At 48.7% G+C, this 17,500-nt stretch overlaps 2 protein-coding genes across 4 annotated transcripts in view; one reads left to right on the forward strand and one right to left on the reverse strand.

The window, feature by feature from the left end:
- Nucleotides 1-17,500, forward strand: part of LOC126580750 (dedicator of cytokinesis protein 9) — an 87,143-nt gene that overhangs the window by 64,443 nt on the left and 5,200 nt on the right. For 2 of the 3 annotated variants that reach the window (XM_050243987.1, XM_050243989.1), the window contains exons 2-8: nt 8,580-8,696; nt 8,776-9,122; nt 9,326-10,175; nt 13,737-14,427; nt 14,490-14,743; nt 14,814-15,152; nt 15,548-17,500. The exon at nt 15,548-17,500 is cut by the window's right edge and continues 1,215 nt beyond it. In XM_050243987.1, the coding sequence (XP_050099944.1) occupies nt 8,580-8,696; nt 8,776-9,122; nt 9,326-10,175; nt 13,737-14,427; nt 14,490-14,743; nt 14,814-15,152; nt 15,548-17,500 (4,551 nt within the window). The remainder of the gene's footprint in view (nt 1-8,579; nt 8,697-8,775; nt 9,123-9,325; nt 10,176-13,736; nt 14,428-14,489; nt 14,744-14,813; nt 15,153-15,547) is intronic. The other variant, XM_050243988.1, reaches the window with a different exon arrangement.
- LOC126580751 (UBX domain-containing protein 7) lies at nt 11,070-13,446 on the reverse strand. Its single transcript, XM_050243990.1, has 2 exons — nt 13,171-13,446; nt 11,070-13,107 (listed from the first exon to the last, which is right to left on the reverse strand). Exon 2 carries the CDS (start codon nt 13,105-13,107, stop codon nt 11,554-11,556), a length of 1,554 nt encoding a protein of 517 aa, XP_050099947.1. The 5' UTR covers nt 13,171-13,446; the 3' UTR covers nt 11,070-11,553.

Raw genomic sequence — 17,500 nt, forward strand, 5'->3', positions numbered from 1 at the left:
TTACACCTATAAGGACGAAAAATCGAAAGTATGTTTCAAATACTGGGAATTATCGGTTTTAATTCTATAGAAACGGAGCGCTCATGCAGACCAGAAACAAGACTGGACGCTGATCTGCATGCGTTATTGGATGCAAATGAGATGCACATAAACGATGTACTTATGGAGGTATTAAACATGGATTGTGAACATGTTTTCAATCGTTTACATGGCTTTGGAAATACTGGTGAAGAGTAAAATGGAATGCAAGGCAGATAAATAATCGAAGAGACGAGTTTGGCTGGATCGAAGCGCTGCATGTTATATTGGCCAAAAATTTAGCAATTTTAGTTCAAAATAGGCCCGAACGGAAAGGAAACCATGCAAAAATGAATAATAATGCAGCACCTCCATGCTCAATGTCTTAGCAGTCTAGAGACTGAGAACATCTTTAAATTTTAAAATAGCGATCATGCACGTCCTCCTTCTTATTTAGCAGGTTTATCCGTTTCTAATTATCTAATTAAGTTTTGGTAAATCGCTCTTCGCTCAGTCGAGCTACACAATTCGTAGATTGGTGGTTTTTTGTTTTGATTTTGATGTGGGTATTTTTGTTTTAAAGGTGCATCTTTGAGGGACTTTCAGTCCAAATTTCATGGTATTTAGTCCACTAGAAGAAAAGTTATTGAATTAAAATGACAGTATGTTTGGGTCGTCGGTACAAAAATGATAATTCAACAAAAAAAAACAATATAAAGTTTAGCTTTTAAACTCGGTAAAACGTTTACCTAATTGATGCAATAAGTGTTTGGTGATGATTGTCTATCCCGTGGCAGAGTTTATGAGTGGTCTTTCAACCAAGCCAGAATCGTGATTACGCCTGGGAGCATCGAAAGCAGCGCGGGATTTTATCAAAATTGACCAAGCAATCGTGCCAAACAATGTTTTGCCGTATATTATCTTGGTGTTATGAGGCGTTTAATGGATGGCATTTGTCGCATTAGGCAAGATTATCGTGAAAAAGGAAGTTGGCGCATGATGCTCCGATAATGCGCTGCCTCATCGATCAACGCTCACCACTGTTTTTTGACCAAAAACTGCATTTTTTCGAAAAAATCCGTCCCCGTAATCACCTGATCTGGTTTCCGGTGGCTTTTAAGTATTCGGTAAACTTCATTTGCGGATGAAAGGAAAACGTTATGCTGTCATTTTGGCCGTTCAGAAGGCTTGTACCGACAACACAAACATACTATCACTCTAGGCGCCATAACTTAACTTTCGGTGGAGCAATTCCCATGAAATTTGGACTGAAAGTCCCTAAAAGATGCACCTTTCACACAAAAATACCTACATTAGGATAGCGCAACCAGAAACATTGTTATGCAAAAAGTCCTGTTTACTTTGCGACAGACCATGTATGCTGTACTGCTAACCGTTAAATTCTTCAAATGTTCTGTTTTCCATCGGATTTTAAAAAACCACAAAAACTTGTTAGCTCTCTTACAACAAGCTGCCATGTCAACTCAAAACATTTGCGGCAATGCATTCGTTTCGCTATCGTTTACTCAACTGCTCCCTCCGCATTACATTAACAGAGCATTAATAAGCAACAAAAACCCTCCAAACGGAAGCTGATTTGTGTTGCTATTGTCTTTTACTATCCGGGCTGCATTCGAAAACCCCCTTGGGGTACTCGCTTTCGTCCGAAGAGCACCACGGCAGCGATCTGATCCACCGATCAGTATGCAAAGTAGCAATTAGAGCAACATTATGTCAATCAAAAGCATAACCCCGTGTGGGAGCAAGCCGTGTGTCCTTCCCGACGCAACGGCATCCTGTCAGCACCCCTTTCCGCAACCGCGCGATGAAAGAGCCGCGCCTCGGCCAGGTCCTGCTCCAAAAAGGGGGCATAAAAATGATGTGCCGCCACCGAGTGGTAGTGGTAGCAGTCCTTTCTCAAGTCACCCCAACCGCACGAGAGGACGGCATCGGTCGTCATCGTTTGATGGACTTTTCCTGCCTGTCAGGCGCGCGCGCGCGCGCGCGGAGTTTTTTTCCATCGGGAACTTTGTCCGGGTTCCTGAATCCATTACCTTCACAAGAAAAGCGATCTCGGAAGCGACCTCACAATCCTCCCGGGTGGGGTGGTCCCGGTTCGTTCGCAGATTCGCAACCCCATAATAGGGAAGAAAGAAAGCAAGAGAGCACCCTTTCCTTCTTCTGCTTCAAACCCAGAGTTCTGATCAGCCAATCGTCGTTCGTCAGCTTGTTACAGCGCTGGTGCTGGTGCTGGATCCGGAGTGGACAAAGTATGACCGACCGACAGCAATTGCAGTCGGATTGCAGTCGCCGATTGCGCACTTTCGCGAATGCTAATCAACTCAAACAGAAGGGAAGGCGCAATGGACATCCTGCCGAACCCGGGCCCCGGTTGTTGTCCCGGTTTTTACGAGAAATCATAAATTGAATTTCATTACAATCAATCTCTGACACACGGCGGCGGCGGCGGCGGCGTCGGCGGCGGCGGCGACGACGGCGGGCACAACAATGAAACGCAACATATTCCACCTCAACCCCCAGCACCTTCCCGTCGGCCAGCAGTAAGATTAATGATGCATCTTCTGGGCCGTTGCATCGGTGCAGCATCATCGAGTGAATGGACCTCGGACACACCACGACGACGCTCCACATCTCACCGCCAGTGCGGAGGGAGGATGCATTTCCAGGAAAATGCACGACCCTTTTCATTGATGACAAAACCGTACTCGCTCTCTCGCGGAAGGAGGAAGGAGTTGGATATCTCGTACCTTTTGGGCCGGAGCAAATGGCGTTGGAAGTTGACGGCTTTTTTTGGTTCAACTTTCGGCTGGGACAGAAGGGAGCGAGTGTTTTTTTTTTTTGCTTTGGTTTTTGGGTCCGGAACGGAGCCCTCCATTTCGTCGTCCCGGGCAAGAAGCGATCACCGAAAAGTGATCTTCTTAGGGTGTGGAGCCGCAAACCCCCCCCCCCCCCTCCTGGAGGGGGCCACACGACAAAAGGAAGTGAGGACAAGAAGCCGCGAGGAATTGGGCGCGCGATCAACAATGGGAACTTTGTGTGTGCGCGTGAATCTGTGCTCCGCAACAACAACAGCAACAACAACAACAATGTGCACCCTTTGGACCGTGCCGAGATCGCTGGCCAACGGCCACACAGCGCACAACCCCTTCCTTTCTTTCCTGTGTAGCATCCTTCGCCCCGGATTCTGGGGGAGCTCTCGCTGGTTGATTCAAATGAATTTATGCAGCATAAATATTGAATGACCTCTTGCCATCTCGCTTTCGTTCGTTCGTTCGCTCGCTCGGCTTGGGTTGTTGTGCCGTCTCTTTTCACCCCCACACCACCTTTCCGATTGTGCAACTGATTGGCCAGTTTGGCTGTGATTGTCTTGCGCTTTTTTCGTTTTCCGTTTTTTTTTCATTTTAAACCTTATTTCGGTGTAACGAATGCAGATCCCATTCTGGTTGGATCGCGCCCGGTCATGTGGTCTCACGTGGCGCGCAGAAGAGCCGCGAACATCCACGATCGTACAGAGGTTGACAAAAAGGGCCGAAAAGAACAAACGCGCACAGCATAAATGGTGTACAGGAGCAGCAGCAGCAGCAGCGGTCGCATCCGGCTAGAGGTGAAGCTGGCTGGTTGGCTGCAATAATCTGCAAACAAAAGAACGAGGAAAGATGATGCGGAAAGGCAACGAGGGCACATCCGGGCCACCGATCGACCGCTGCTAAGGACACAACAACGGAGGAGAGGAAGCGAAGGGGAAAGAAAAGACAAAACTTATTTGATTCACGTGCGCTGGGTGCCATGCTGCAGAACATGGAGCATCACGGCTGAACTGCCCATGTTGGAACTGATCGCCGCCAAAGAACGGTCCGCGCGATGATGCCGATGGTGCGATAAAATATTTTTCCTCACATTTTCTAGAGGCCCCAAAAAAAAATTGGGCAAAAGCGAGCACAGAAAGAGAGTGCACCAGATGAAGCTCTGGAAAGGAATGCTCTCAAGGAGGGCGTGCATATCTGCAATGTAGCGCCGCCGATCGCCGGGAAAAGTGCGGCGCACTACGTTACGTTATCGATCTATTGGACGGACGGACATTTTAATAAAATGTACCAGCGCCGCCAGATATGGTCCTGTTGTTCCGTGTTGTTCGATCGCGATCTCGGGGATGGGGAAAATAGATAAATGCGTTGTTTATGCGGCGCATCGTAGCAAAATCGAACAACACACAACACAATGGTCCATAATTTCTCACCTTCCCACGGCGCCGCCCGGCTGGGAATGGTAGGCCATGCGACCGGTAGGACTAGCAAAATACGTAGCAAGCTGACTCCCCGGGCCCCCGGAGGCGATACTTGGCAATTTGCATAATGTTGCAGGCGGGCGTTCGAGGGGGTTGTTGGACGCGCCTAGACCTTATTGGGTGGCAAAATCGTGGGCCGTCGCGTAAGGTGCGACGTCCATTTGTCGTTGGAAAGCGCGCCGCAAACATAATTGTGGAAAATTATAAACTGCAACGATGCGCAAAGTGAGAGAAGACGGCTAGTCGGTTGCGGGGGATAGCCGGAAGGGGAATTTGGTTGTGAAGATGCGCTTATTGGTTCGCTCCAAGGCTTGTAACATTGTAGATGTGCTATTGTGCATGAGTTTGCACTACACTAGCTGAGTGGTTAGCAGGATGGATACATGATAAAGATATAGATGATTTACTGTTGGATGTTCCAGACTGATTTGGATTACGAGTAGGAATAAATGGATACGATCATGTGAGTTTATAGGAGAGTATAAGTAGATATTTATAGGTCATTTTATGTAATAGATCATCTATCAACTAATGGGCTCGTTTTTGCATTTGTTACAATTATCTTTCCCTCCATCATACTGTTAGATTGCTTTCTATGGAGTAAACTAATCAGTGTAAGTATCACTGTTTTGTGTAAATTGGAATTCGTAGTTAAATTTTAGCAAATTCTTTGTTGCTTGTTGCAATTCATGTGGTTAAGTGGCATGTTGAGGTCTATCAATCAGTCAATCTAATGAAGCGATTGTTGATTTATTAAGAAAATATTTGAGGAAAAAATCATGAACTCCTCCACCATTCATTCGGGATACTGAAAGTGCAGATATTTAATTTTAGAAACGGATAATGAATGTTGCAAGTTTAATTTTAGGATATTGCGTTCATATTTTTCAGCATTTTTTCTAAACCTGTCTGAAAATGTAAATATCGTAAAAAAAAATCGTCCAGTAATCGGTCTATCGCACTGGAAAATTATGAAAAAGAATGATTTGGTTTCTTGCTGTTCGAAAACTATAGAATAAAGGCCAGAATCATGTAATAACCGTTAACAAGTCTTATCGTATTAAATACTACAGGGGTTACGGTGCTTATCCTTTTTCTTCAAAGGACTACAATGTCAATTCATGCTTAGCACGTTCGCACATCAGCGCTCCCTCGTGTATAAGCGAAATAAATGATATCTTGTTAATTCTGAAAAGCATTGCCGATTGACAGTAATATTGAGCTATTTTTAGTCAAAAAATTGATCATTTAGCTGAAGAGTAGAAGCTGGATGTAGAGCTGGATAGAAGCTTCTACAAAACAATATTCATATGTTTTTAGCATAATAGTGGTTACGCCAGTCTATGATCATGGCCCAAGAGCATTTTTGGTGATCGGAAACGGAAAAACTGGCTAAAAACCTCGTAGTGACCACTCAATCTTTCAAAAGACAAGAATATCACATAATAATCGTCTTGCTAATTTTGTGTATTACTATGTACTGTGTTTTTTTTTATATAGATGATCTCTAACATCACGTCGTAAAAATGCCTAAAAACATTCCTTTAACCTACGACAAACAAAACACGCTATCTCCTTTCGATTCTTCCTACCTCTATTCTACGCAACACAACTTCTTGCCGGTGTATGGGCCATCAAAAACGAATAAAACGTTCGCTATGCGCCGTTCCGGTTGACTTGTTGCTTGGGAAATTATGAATTAAACCCATGCCCGAAAAGAAAGCCCGACCCCGGGAAGTGGACATCGGTGAAGGCACACCGCTCCGACTGGCGAAACTAATTGCGCTACATGCCACTTAACATGTGCATCTTGGCACGCATGACGACAACCGCCTTCCGCGATTGGTCATCGTGGAGGTAATATGTTAGAGCGTGCAACTGTTTGTTACACAGTGACAGTTGTCGACATGCTGATAACTACCGTTTACTGTGTGCGACATGCAAATGAGTATGCGAAGACGCCCAGTTCCTGTTCCAGTGGATGCGTGCTTTCAACCGTGAAGCTTACGAAAACAAAGTCACTCCGGTAGCGCCCAATGTTGGATTTGATTGGACGGCGACGTTTGCTGACATGATGAATCTCTGATTGATTGAGGAGCATACGGTTTGCGGTTAACCGTTTGTTTGTTTCGTTGGCAAGCGAAATGTATGTTATCAGAGAATCACTCAACGATTTATGGTACTATTCATGCCTCTAGAACACAACAGAATGCCTCGCAACTAGGCACAATCTAATACAACGGACTAGACCCTTTCTTGCGGTGGTTTGCTGCGTCGAACCTTGATTTATCTGGTTCGCGATTCCCATTGTGCTGCACTATTCCGGAATTCCTTCCATCTTCTCCAGGACACCCTTCTACTATTCGTCCATTCACGACCGCGCAACGTGTGCATAATCATTAAACCGGCCGCGAGACGCTCGCGATCGATCGCAAATACCCATCGATCACGACGACGATGCCCGATGCTTTATCCTTCCTGCACCGAAAGTGCCCCCCGAGGCTAGTGATACCTTCCTTCGTCCTCTCTTCATCTCGCTGGTATTTATGATTTATAAACGATCACGATCATCTTCCCTACACAGAGAGAGAGAAAGAGAGAGAGAGCGAAAGAGAACGTCGCTTTGGTCTTTGCGACGTGAATGGCCAGCCCAATGCGTCCTCTTCCCCGAGAAAGCGTTCCTCACCGCATAAACACCGGAATCAAAGCGATAAAAATACATAACACCATCACTTGGTCGGGCTGCATCTTTGCCCCGTGATCGAGATCCACGATCGATTCTCCCCCGGTCCCCTCATGCAAGACGATATTAAATCGCACGGAAAAAGCACCGCGCGATGCAACGATCATTATTGTGGGGTCCTTACGCCGGCCGATGGTACGATCGATCCACCGATCGATCCACCGTGGAGGATGCCCCGGGTGTTCGATACAATAATCATTACGATCACCGATCATTATTAGCATGTGTTGCAGCATTTGGGATTACGGTTTTGGCGTTCTGGAAAGAACGGATCTCGATCTCGATCGTGCTTCTCCTCGTCTGCTGCGCCTATCGCTTCTCGCATTCTCGCACACCGAGAGAGAGAGAGAGAGGCCGCCCTGGCCCATAATGAACATCATTGTAGAGGACAATTAGCGCACCCCAGCAGTATCGAGAACGCTCTGCCTCAGGACTGGCGGCCGAACACACAAAAGTCTCCATCACCAAGCGATGAACCCTCGCTTGTGTACGGTTTATGCACATCTGCATCTTCTGCTGCACCAGCCAGCCAGCCAGTCAGTGTGGCCTACGACCCGGTGGACTTCCCGAGCGGGGTATGTGGCTTAACCGCGGTTCGGGTTTGCTTTCTTATTATAATCATCAACGCGCGGGCACGCGGGCGCGCGCGCGCCTTCCCCGTTCTGCAAATCGCTTGGTGGTTGTGTGGTTTTGTGGCCACAACTACGCCGTGCCTAGGGCTTGCGTTCTGGCCTGGCCACGGCACAGACCCGACACTCGACCAGGGCCGATCGATTTGGCTGCGAGCTAAATATTATTAAAAACGCAAACGACGTGCAGAGCGCGGACCCCGGGGACGACGGAGGAGGTCAGGCGTTAACCACAGCGGAAGGAGAGGGCAAGCGAGATCCCGCTGGCACGAAGAGAGAAGGTGAAAATAATCCACTTCAAAAGGGCCATGCCAAAAGGGCGCACCACCCTCACGCTCTCCCCATTTTTTGCTGTTTGGTGAAAGATTGCCCCCCCGGCCGGGCCAGTCCGGGCGAAAATTATGGTGTGGTTGGGATGGCTCGGAAAATGGCTGCAATCCGGGGGTTCTCGGGGATGGAACAGAGGGGTGGTGCACCGCCGGGTGGTCACTTTTGGTGGTCAGACGTGCGCGCGGAAATTATTACGTATTGGATTTTTATTTTCAATTTAAGTTTTAATGATCGCGTCTGTGCCTTGTGCACATCACCTTATGCGCCCTGATACGAAGCCGCTCCTTCTTCTCCTTAATCATCTCCGCTGCTCCGAAATGGGCCGGTAAATCGGTAATGCACCAACACTCGCCGCCGCCACCGCCACCGCCATCGTCATCTGCTCATGATCGCGTTCGCGGTTTGATTGTCATCGTCGTGGCCAATCTCGGGCTGGATGCGAAACATTATTTAAATTCCATGACCTAAGGGCACAATTAAATTAGCTTCGGATCGGCTAAATATCTGACCTGTGTGTTCTTTTTTTTGTTACTATCTTCCTTTTTTTCCCCAGACCAAACCCATCATAGTGGAGCCGATCGATTTCGAGGCCTTCATCCTGAAGAACCGGACACTCATACAGAACGATCCGCACCGTGAACTGCTGCTCTACCCCAACGACGATGTATCGGTGAGTGAATCCTGGTGCCTGATCACTATCTTCCACTGTCTAATCGTTATCTTATCATTTATTGTTTTCACCCGTAAAGGAGGTGCTTCAACCGAAAAAGTTCCGAACCGTTCACAGTAACATTCCGGGTCATGCCGTTGGAACCACCGTCCCGGTGTCCACGGCCACTTCCTGTGTTGGTGGTTCACTCAATGGAAGCAGTAAACAGCGTAGTGAAAGCGGTAGTACGACGAGTGGCAGCCAGAACGGGACACCGACCAGCAATCGATCGCTTTCGATCAGTTCCGTCGGTGCAGGTGGAGGTGGTGGTGGCGTGGCGGCGGGACTGCTACTCACTCGCCAAGCACTGCATACGTACGAATCACCGGACCATCTGATTCACTACAAGTACAGCAAGTACGGTGCATCCTGGTACGAGCTACCGCGGTAAGTTTTCGGCTTCACAAAGAGTTCTGAATTCGTTTGAAAGAAAATAAAGAAATCAAAAACGGTCTTGAAATTAATTCAACATGCCCCCCAAAAAGGCGTCACCGGCATGCTACTTGTGTTTGTGCTAAGATTAGGCTTATGAAGTGAGGTGAAGGCACTTAAAGCATTTCGTGTCCATCTCGTTCGCATGTTTCGCACAGAGCGTCACCGTCGGAGGAGCTGAAGGAGGAGGTGTACGAGGTGGACACGGATCCGGATCGTATGGACGAGCAGATGACGCGCTCGCAGGCGGACACCATCACCAAGCAGGGCTACCTACTCAAAGGCCCGGACACGAACTCGGATCGCATGTTCGCCCACATCGGCTCGAAGTCGTTCAAGAAGCGCTACTGCTATCTGCGCCAAGAGATCGACGGCACGTACATCCTGGAGCTGCACAAGGACGAGAAGCATGTCGAGGCGAAGGCGACGATCGTGATGGATTTCTGCACCGAGGTGGTAACGAACCCGAAGAAGGGTCGCTGTTGCTTCGAGCTCAAGATGAACGCCGGACAGCACAAATCGGTCACACTGATGGCGGACGACGAGGCGGAAATGGAAGACTGGCTGCGCAAGCTGTCCTCGGTACTGCACCAGAACAAACTGCAAGAGGACAAGCGGGTGGCCTCGTTAGAGCGCGCATCGGCACCACCACCGGCCAGCCCCAGCACGATGCAGTTCGGAACGCTCAAAGGTTTGGAGCAGAGCATGAACCCGCAGCTCAATCGGTACGCCCGGGAAACGGATCAGTCCATTGCGCAGGCACGAAGGGAACACCGCAAGCGCCTCTTCGGTGGCCAGCAGTTGCTGCAGCTACAAGCGAGCGGTGGTGGTACCGTCGGAACCGGTGCCAGTAGCCCCGGCAAACCAGAGCCACCCATTGAACCATATCGCGAACAATTCGGCCAGCGGATACTGATCAAGTGCGATTCGCTTCGGTTTCGCTTACTCGGTCCGATCGATGGTGTGAACGGAGCACCGCCAGTGGATTCGGAGGCACCACTTTGTCAGGTAGGTGATTTCTGCTGTTTTTTAAATTAAATGTTCTTTTCACCATTTGATGACAAATTTCTTTAATGGGGTGCTTTGGTATTTTTTTTCGTAACAAATATTTTTAACATTTTTCCCTGAATGCTGAACCTTTCAAGAATATTGTGTAAAAGTTTTGGATCAATCGAAGCAAAACTGTCAAAGTTATAGATTTTTGAAAATCCGCATTTCATGCAGCTCGCTACTTTGAAGAGCGTTTCCCAAAACCAACGTTTTCAAAGTCGGTGCCCATCGTACCGTAAAAACTACTGAACCGATTGATTTGAAAAATTTTACACATGATCTTTACACTCTTTGCTAGGTAGTCCGGTTGAGTTTTCATAAAAATTGTTGGTACTTTTTTTTAAAAAAATCTTTAAAAATCTTGTTTTTTTCAAAATGACAAAAAGCATAACTTTGTCAATTTCAAAAATCTGCCAAAAATCGAAAAATAGGAAATTCAACAAAAACTCCTCGGGGCTACCTGGATAAACTTATAATCTTTGTATTTTTCTGATAACCCATCACGCAGTGACGATGGGTACCGGAAAAAGTAACTTTTCATAGACGCACCCTCATAAATTTGATGCCATCGGTGAGGTTTTTGGTAAATCTTCCCCAAAATAGAACTAAATATTCTTCAAAAGTTGTTGTTTAATATGCCATCACTTGAAAAACTGGTTGCATCACAAAAAATCATCTTAAATGAGCCTTTTTTGGTTAGAAATTGTCGATGGGTCTCTGCTAAAACATAAAACGGTTCGTTTGATAGATGTTGCAGTTATATCAGTCCAGGCATCTCCAAAAGAAAAGCTGAAATTTTCGTTTATGATTCTCTTATGCGTTTATTTGTAATACTGACATAGCTTGGGTTTTTTTCAGTTAAGAACGTAACTTTTTTGTTTAAAATATTGGAAAAAAGATTATTTAAAGACGATTTTCTGGACTCTCTAAAAAGTAATTGAAAATGACTATCGAAAATGATCTATTTGGGACTATTACGCATTTAGGGGCAGATTATAATGCCTTTTAGACCGGTTAAAATAACAGAGTGTCACATGAATTATATCGATAATATTGGAATTCGGCTGATTAGACTACAGAACAATCGAGGAAATGAACATTCCCTAGTTTCTCATTTTAAAACTTACTTTCTGAAAATATCATTCTGTGTACGCGCTTTCGGATAGCATTTTAGCTTGATCGAAACCCAAAAGTCCCCGCCACATTCTCTTAAAAACGATTCATTTTCCTTCGGGGATAATAGATACATCAACTGCTTAATCTCGGATCTCGGGGTTGCTCTAAACACAAAACACTGAAGCATTTACAATATTATTGGGGTAGTTTCCGCCGCTCCTTAATCATCCGTTGTCACGTGAATCACAGCGTTCGGATGAATCTTGAGCTCGAGCAGCGTCTGCTGCGGATCCAGCGACGCCAAGTCGGCCTTAATGGCCTGGCAAAAGAATCGCACATCCGTGGTGTCGGTGGCACGATCGGAAAAGTGTCGCCTGTACCTTTGCAGCAGCTTCTCCATTGCGTGCTGCAATGTTCGAGAGCTACGGAAGAACAACCGTTCCGTCACATTGCCCGGCATTTTCAGCATAATACGCGTCTTTTGATCCGGAGCCAGGCTCGATTCGGAATCGGAACTCAGGATGGTCGCCGATGACGAACGCTGAGCGCTTGCTGTGGGAGTTTCGGTGTCGTTGAGATGATCCGTACCATTTCCGGTTCCTCTTTCTGTTGGTGGTTCGGTGGCAGCGGGATGTGATATTTGGGCCGGTGCCACATCAATGATGGGAAGCGAGTGGGATACTGCTTTGGATGCTGCTGGAACGATCACCTCCTCACAATCATCACTGTCACTGTCCGTAATCTCCTGAAATTCTTCATCATCCTCATCGGCAATTGGCCACGACGTCTTTACGGCATCTTTCCGCTGCATTGCATTGCCTGTGGATTGTTGTTTGCTGGCACTCGTCGTGCTGCTAGAAGCTCTTGGGCCACCAAAGCCGAGCTTCGGTCCGTTCGTTGATGTGGAAGGACCGGCCGCTACACTGAGCTCGATGTTGACGTTGATCTCCTTGCCTTGCGGTGATTTGTGTTCCACGAGAAACTCTTTCAGGGCCTCCAGAAAGCGGGCCGGCGTGAGATCGGTGGTAGAGAAGTTCTGCACCTCTTCGCCCGTCCGCGGGTCAATCATGGCAATGTACGGTTCCGAGCGGACCTTGTAGAACGTCTTAAACTTGGCCCCATCGTTCGTCTTGTTCGATTGCTGCCAAAAGACCAGATTCCGGCGCATAAACTCTTTGAGTCGCGCATCGGACCACAGATCCCGGTTCAGCATCTGGCAGCAAAAATTCAGATCATCCTGCAAGTTCACCAGCAGCCAGCGATCCAGCGAGCGACCATGGCGCTGTGCGAGATCGAACCCGCCGGAGAAGAGTATTTCGAACGGAGGCATAAAGAGGGCCTCGAGTCGTGTGATCTTTTTTGCCGACGGGCCTTCGCCTTCGAGCAGCATCTGCTCCTGAATGCGGCCTTCGAGTTCAAAGTTGCGGAACGGCACCTCCGTGATGACCGCTCTCCGCTTGCCGATCCGTGCCCGGTTCGTTTCGATCTGTGGCAGCAAAATCTCCGTCTTCCTCGGTATCGGTGCCCGAACATTGTCGTCGTCGTGCAGGAATGCCGCAGAACCGGATCCCGCAACTGCTCCCGACGGTCCGGAGCTGCTGCTATCGTCGTCGATGACGACCGCCGGCTCCGGGTTCAGGATGCCCTCGGGGTTTTCGAAGAACGCGTTTATGGCCCCCTCCAGGTTTCCGTTGTACGCCGCCAGCAAGTTGGTGGCTTGCTCCTCCTTCAAGCCGGTGATTTCGCTGAGCGATTTCACGTTATCCTCGGCCATCTGCAAGCGAAAATACCTCGATCAACTCTTCTCTCCTCCGGGGGCACCCTTTTCGTTACTTGCCTTGATGAAATGCCGTGCACGAAGCCGCTTTCCGACCAGAAAACACCAGCGAACGGTCGCGGGAACTGAAAATTTACTCCGCGAAGCGACCGCGGAACGCGCGGAGACGGAGAAAATGCGACGGACAATTTCACTCACTGCCGATGCGCCGCTGGGAATACTGCCGGGTTTGATGTGCGCTTTGTTCACTTATCTTTCGATTCGCACCATTTTCGGCACGGAACGGACACGGAACGGGCACGATTTCCACGCTTATTTTCACGTTTTAAAAGTACACCAAAAACTTTTTGCCCTTGCAGCAAAAGTACCCATGCAGCAACATGCGAAAAACTGCACGAATCGTCAAAATCTCGAAATCGCTGTTTATAATATGCGCGGGTTCCGCGCTCTGCGATGATTTGTGAAGTTTTCGCGTTAAGTTTTCGTTAAGTTTCAAATCTCGCGTCCTGTTCAACCGTCGTGACACGTGATTTTAACGGTCGATATGAGAATGAATTGCATTTTATTGTACAAATGTTCTATTCCAACGTATTTTTATTTAATGGATTTTTTTTCAATATTTCCAGATCGAACCTTACCTCACCAGCGTGGCCCTGTACGATGCGAGAGCGGGTCGAAAGCTAACCGAAAACTTTTACTTCGATTTGAATAAAGAACACGTGCGGGAGTTATTGACGGGGTGCTGCAAATCCGAAAGGCCACTGTGTGCGTCTCCAAAAACATCCAACAAATCGCACCAGAATGGCAACGGTACACTGAAACCGGTTCGCGCCAAGTGTGACACCAGTGATGATGATTTACTACATTCCGAGGGCGTTACCAAAGAGTGGTTGTCCCGCGCCCGGCAAGCCATCTTCAACGTTACCGTACCGCACGCGGACATCTTCATCGTCGTGCGCATCGATAAAATTCTGCAGGGTGCCATCAATGCGTCGGTCGAACCGTACCTCAAGGCGACCCGGGATCCGAAGATGTTGAGCAAGCTACAGAAAATGATCAAGCAGTACGCACAAAAGTGTGGCCACTATCGGATGCCGTTCGCCTGGGCCGCTCGTCCGCTGTTCCAGCTGTACAGCAACGATCTGGACACGTCGTACGAGTTCCCTGCCATCTATCGGCAGGAGGGCGCAAAGCTGAAGGACGAGGAGCTGCTGAGGCTACTGACGGAGTACCGAAAGCCGGACAAGTTCAGCAAACTGACTGTGATACCTGGCTCGCTGAAGATTTACATTGAAGCCCTAAACGAACTGCCCAACAGTAAGTCACGCTTGACAACGGATGGATGCGAATTGCCTTTGATAACATTTCCCTCTCCACAGATTGCCTTACGAATAGTTTGGTACCACTGCATCCATTCCCAACGCCACCGGCCACTGATCCCACCCTAGAGGTGGCGGAATTCGCTACCAACTCCGAGCAGTACCTTCATCCATACGTCCATTTCGTGAATCATCTCTACATCTATCCGCTACATTTGAGCTACGACAGTCAGAAGATATTCTCACGCGCCAGAAACATTGCAATCATCGTGGAACTGCGGGACAGTGATACAGCTGAAGCTAAATCAATTGAGGTACTCCCCGTGGAAACGTTATTATACAGACTTGATCATCATATTAATGCGTATGTTGGGACTTCCCCAGTGTATCTACGGTCGCCCTGGACAGGAGATGCTAGTATCGCAAATGTCTTGCCCCGTGCTGCATCACAACACCAGCCCGATGTGGTACGAGGAGATCAAACTGCGACTTCCGCTCAACATCACCCCGCAGCACCATCTGTTGTTTTCGTTCTTCCACGTATCCTGCAACATCGCCAAGAAAAAGGATCCATCGACTACCAGCACGGAAACGCCTGTGGGTTACGCTTGGTTACCGTTGCTAACGAAGGGCAAAATTAATGTGGAGGAACAGTGCCTTCCGGTGGCAGCCTCGCTTCCCGTCGGGTATCTCTCCATCCAGCCTCTCGGTCTCGGAAAAGGCGTAAGTAATGATACGCGTGAAGTTTTTGTGCGCCATGGTGAAGGGTAATGTGCATGATGCCGTGCGCCCGTGTCTCGCTTTCTAATCCTACTAATCCGATCCATTCACGATGGAGGATCGTCCACTGAGTAGCGTGAAAGCTTTCCCAACAATTAACATTCTCTGGTAGATGAGTCTAACGTTGTTCTTCGTAAATGTTTTCTTCTCTTCTCTTCCTATCTCGACCGTGCTGCCTTGCTCATTCGCTCGCTCGCTCGCTCGCTCGTTGTATTGACCGTTTCCGTTTCCATGTTCACACTTCCTGTATGATTGTTCCCTGATCCATACATACCATCCATTCCATCATTTATCCATACACACATACCACCGTCTACAAACCGTTCCAATTCGTTCAGCAGAACGCCGGTCCGGATGTGCAGTGGATCGACAATCAGCGACCAATCTTCACCGTGTGCTTCCGGCTTGATTCGACCGTCCTCAGCACGGATCAGCATCTGCACAACCTCTTTCTCCATGCCGAGCGGTTACTGGAACACTCGAAAACCGTCGCTCCACCGGACAAAACGGAAACGTGCAAAATACTGAAAGCAGCCCATGCCATCCACATCAGCTCGCTGATCACGTTTCTTCCGACGATCCTGAACCAACTGCTCGCGCTGCTGGTGGTAACGACGAGTGAAGAGGTGGGACTCAACATCATCCGCCTACTGGTCAATCTGTTCCACATGGTTGCAGAGGAAGCGAAGCGCAAAGAGCTGCTGACCGCGTACGTGAAGTTCGTGTGCAAGGTCGACAGCCAGCCCGGAAATGGATCCTCACCAAAATCACAAACCTCGACGACGACGACGACGACGACGGTGCACGGAGAACTCTGTCGCCATCTGCCGACGCTCCTTCACCCGAACAATACGGACTTTCTGCTCGTCAACAAGTTTATGAAGTTCTCGGGTATCTTTTTCGAGGTGATCGTCAAAAGCATGGCCCAATATTTGCTCACAACGGGTCGCATTAAAATGCAACGGAATGAACGATTCCCGAAAGAGTTCTGTAATCGTGTCGAGGCGTTGTTTCAAGTGCTGGTACCGTACATCAGCTCACGGCACAAGGATCTACCGATGGAAACGGAACAGCTGAACCAAAGTCTATCCGTGTTTGTGAAGCGCTGCCTCTCCTTCATGGATCGTGGCTTCGTCTTTCGGTTGATACGACTCTACATGGACCGCTGGGGTCCGGGTGATTCACGGGTACTGCAGGAGTACAAGTTTGCTTTTCTACGTGAAGTCTGCTCGCACGAACATTACATTCCCCTCAATCTACCGTTTATGGTGACGCCCAACAATCGAGCGGCGGATCTGTTGCAACAGTTCTGCCTATCGGAGGAGTACTGCCGGCAGCACTTCCTCGTCGGGATACTGTTGCAGGAGGTGAAAAGTTCACTAAACGAGGTCAGTCATACACGCCGCCTTGGATTGATCACACTGAAGGAACTGTTGGCGAAACATGATCTCGATGATCGTTACCAGCATAAGGGCCAACAGGCACGATTGGCGATGCTGTACGTACCGTGGTTGGGCATCGTACTCGAGAACTTGCACCGGATTTCCGATGGAACGGAAAAGAAGAAGCACGATTCCGTCGGCACGAACCGGATCTCGTGCAGTAGCAGTTACGTCTTTGCCCGTGAATCGCTTCCGGCCATACATTCGGCGATCGCGGTCACAACGGCCACCGCGTCGGCCGTTACCTCCCAAACCAGCACACCAAAGTCTCGCAGCAACCGGGTGACGATGTTCATGGACTATCCGAGTCCGATCCGATCATCATTACACCTGAAGGATACCAGCTTTCTGGCGGCAATCGCCGGGCAATCGTCGTCACTTTCGAACGGCCATTCGACGACGTCACTGAACAGCGAGTGCTCAACTCTGTCACAAGAAGGTACGGTAGTGATACGGAATCAGTTCAACGAGTCAAACGCCGCCAACTCGGCCAGACCAAGCCATGCACGCTCGGTTAGTGTCACGCAACCGACACTCATCCAGCGGACGGACAAGTTTTCCGTCACCGAAACCAAAGACCTGCTGATCAGCTTCCTGTTTGTGGTGAAGCACCTTTCGCCGGAGCATCTGATCGCTTGGTGGCACAACTGCACGGAAAGTGAAACGGTCCAGTTCTTTACCGTTCTCGATCTTTGTCTGCTGTACTTCCGGTACGTCGGTAAGAAGCATGTGCAGGTGCAGGGTGAAGGAGCGAAACAGGCGCGAGGAACTAAAGCGGCCAAGGCAAGCACCCTGCCGGCCCGTGTACTACCACCGAGTGTCACGAATGGAGCGTCGGCCGTTGAGTCT

This window comes from Anopheles aquasalis, chromosome 2 (assembly GCF_943734665.1).
Source record: "Anopheles aquasalis chromosome 2, idAnoAquaMG_Q_19, whole genome shotgun sequence".
NCBI classification, from domain to species: Eukaryota; Metazoa; Arthropoda; class Insecta; order Diptera; family Culicidae; genus Anopheles; species Anopheles aquasalis.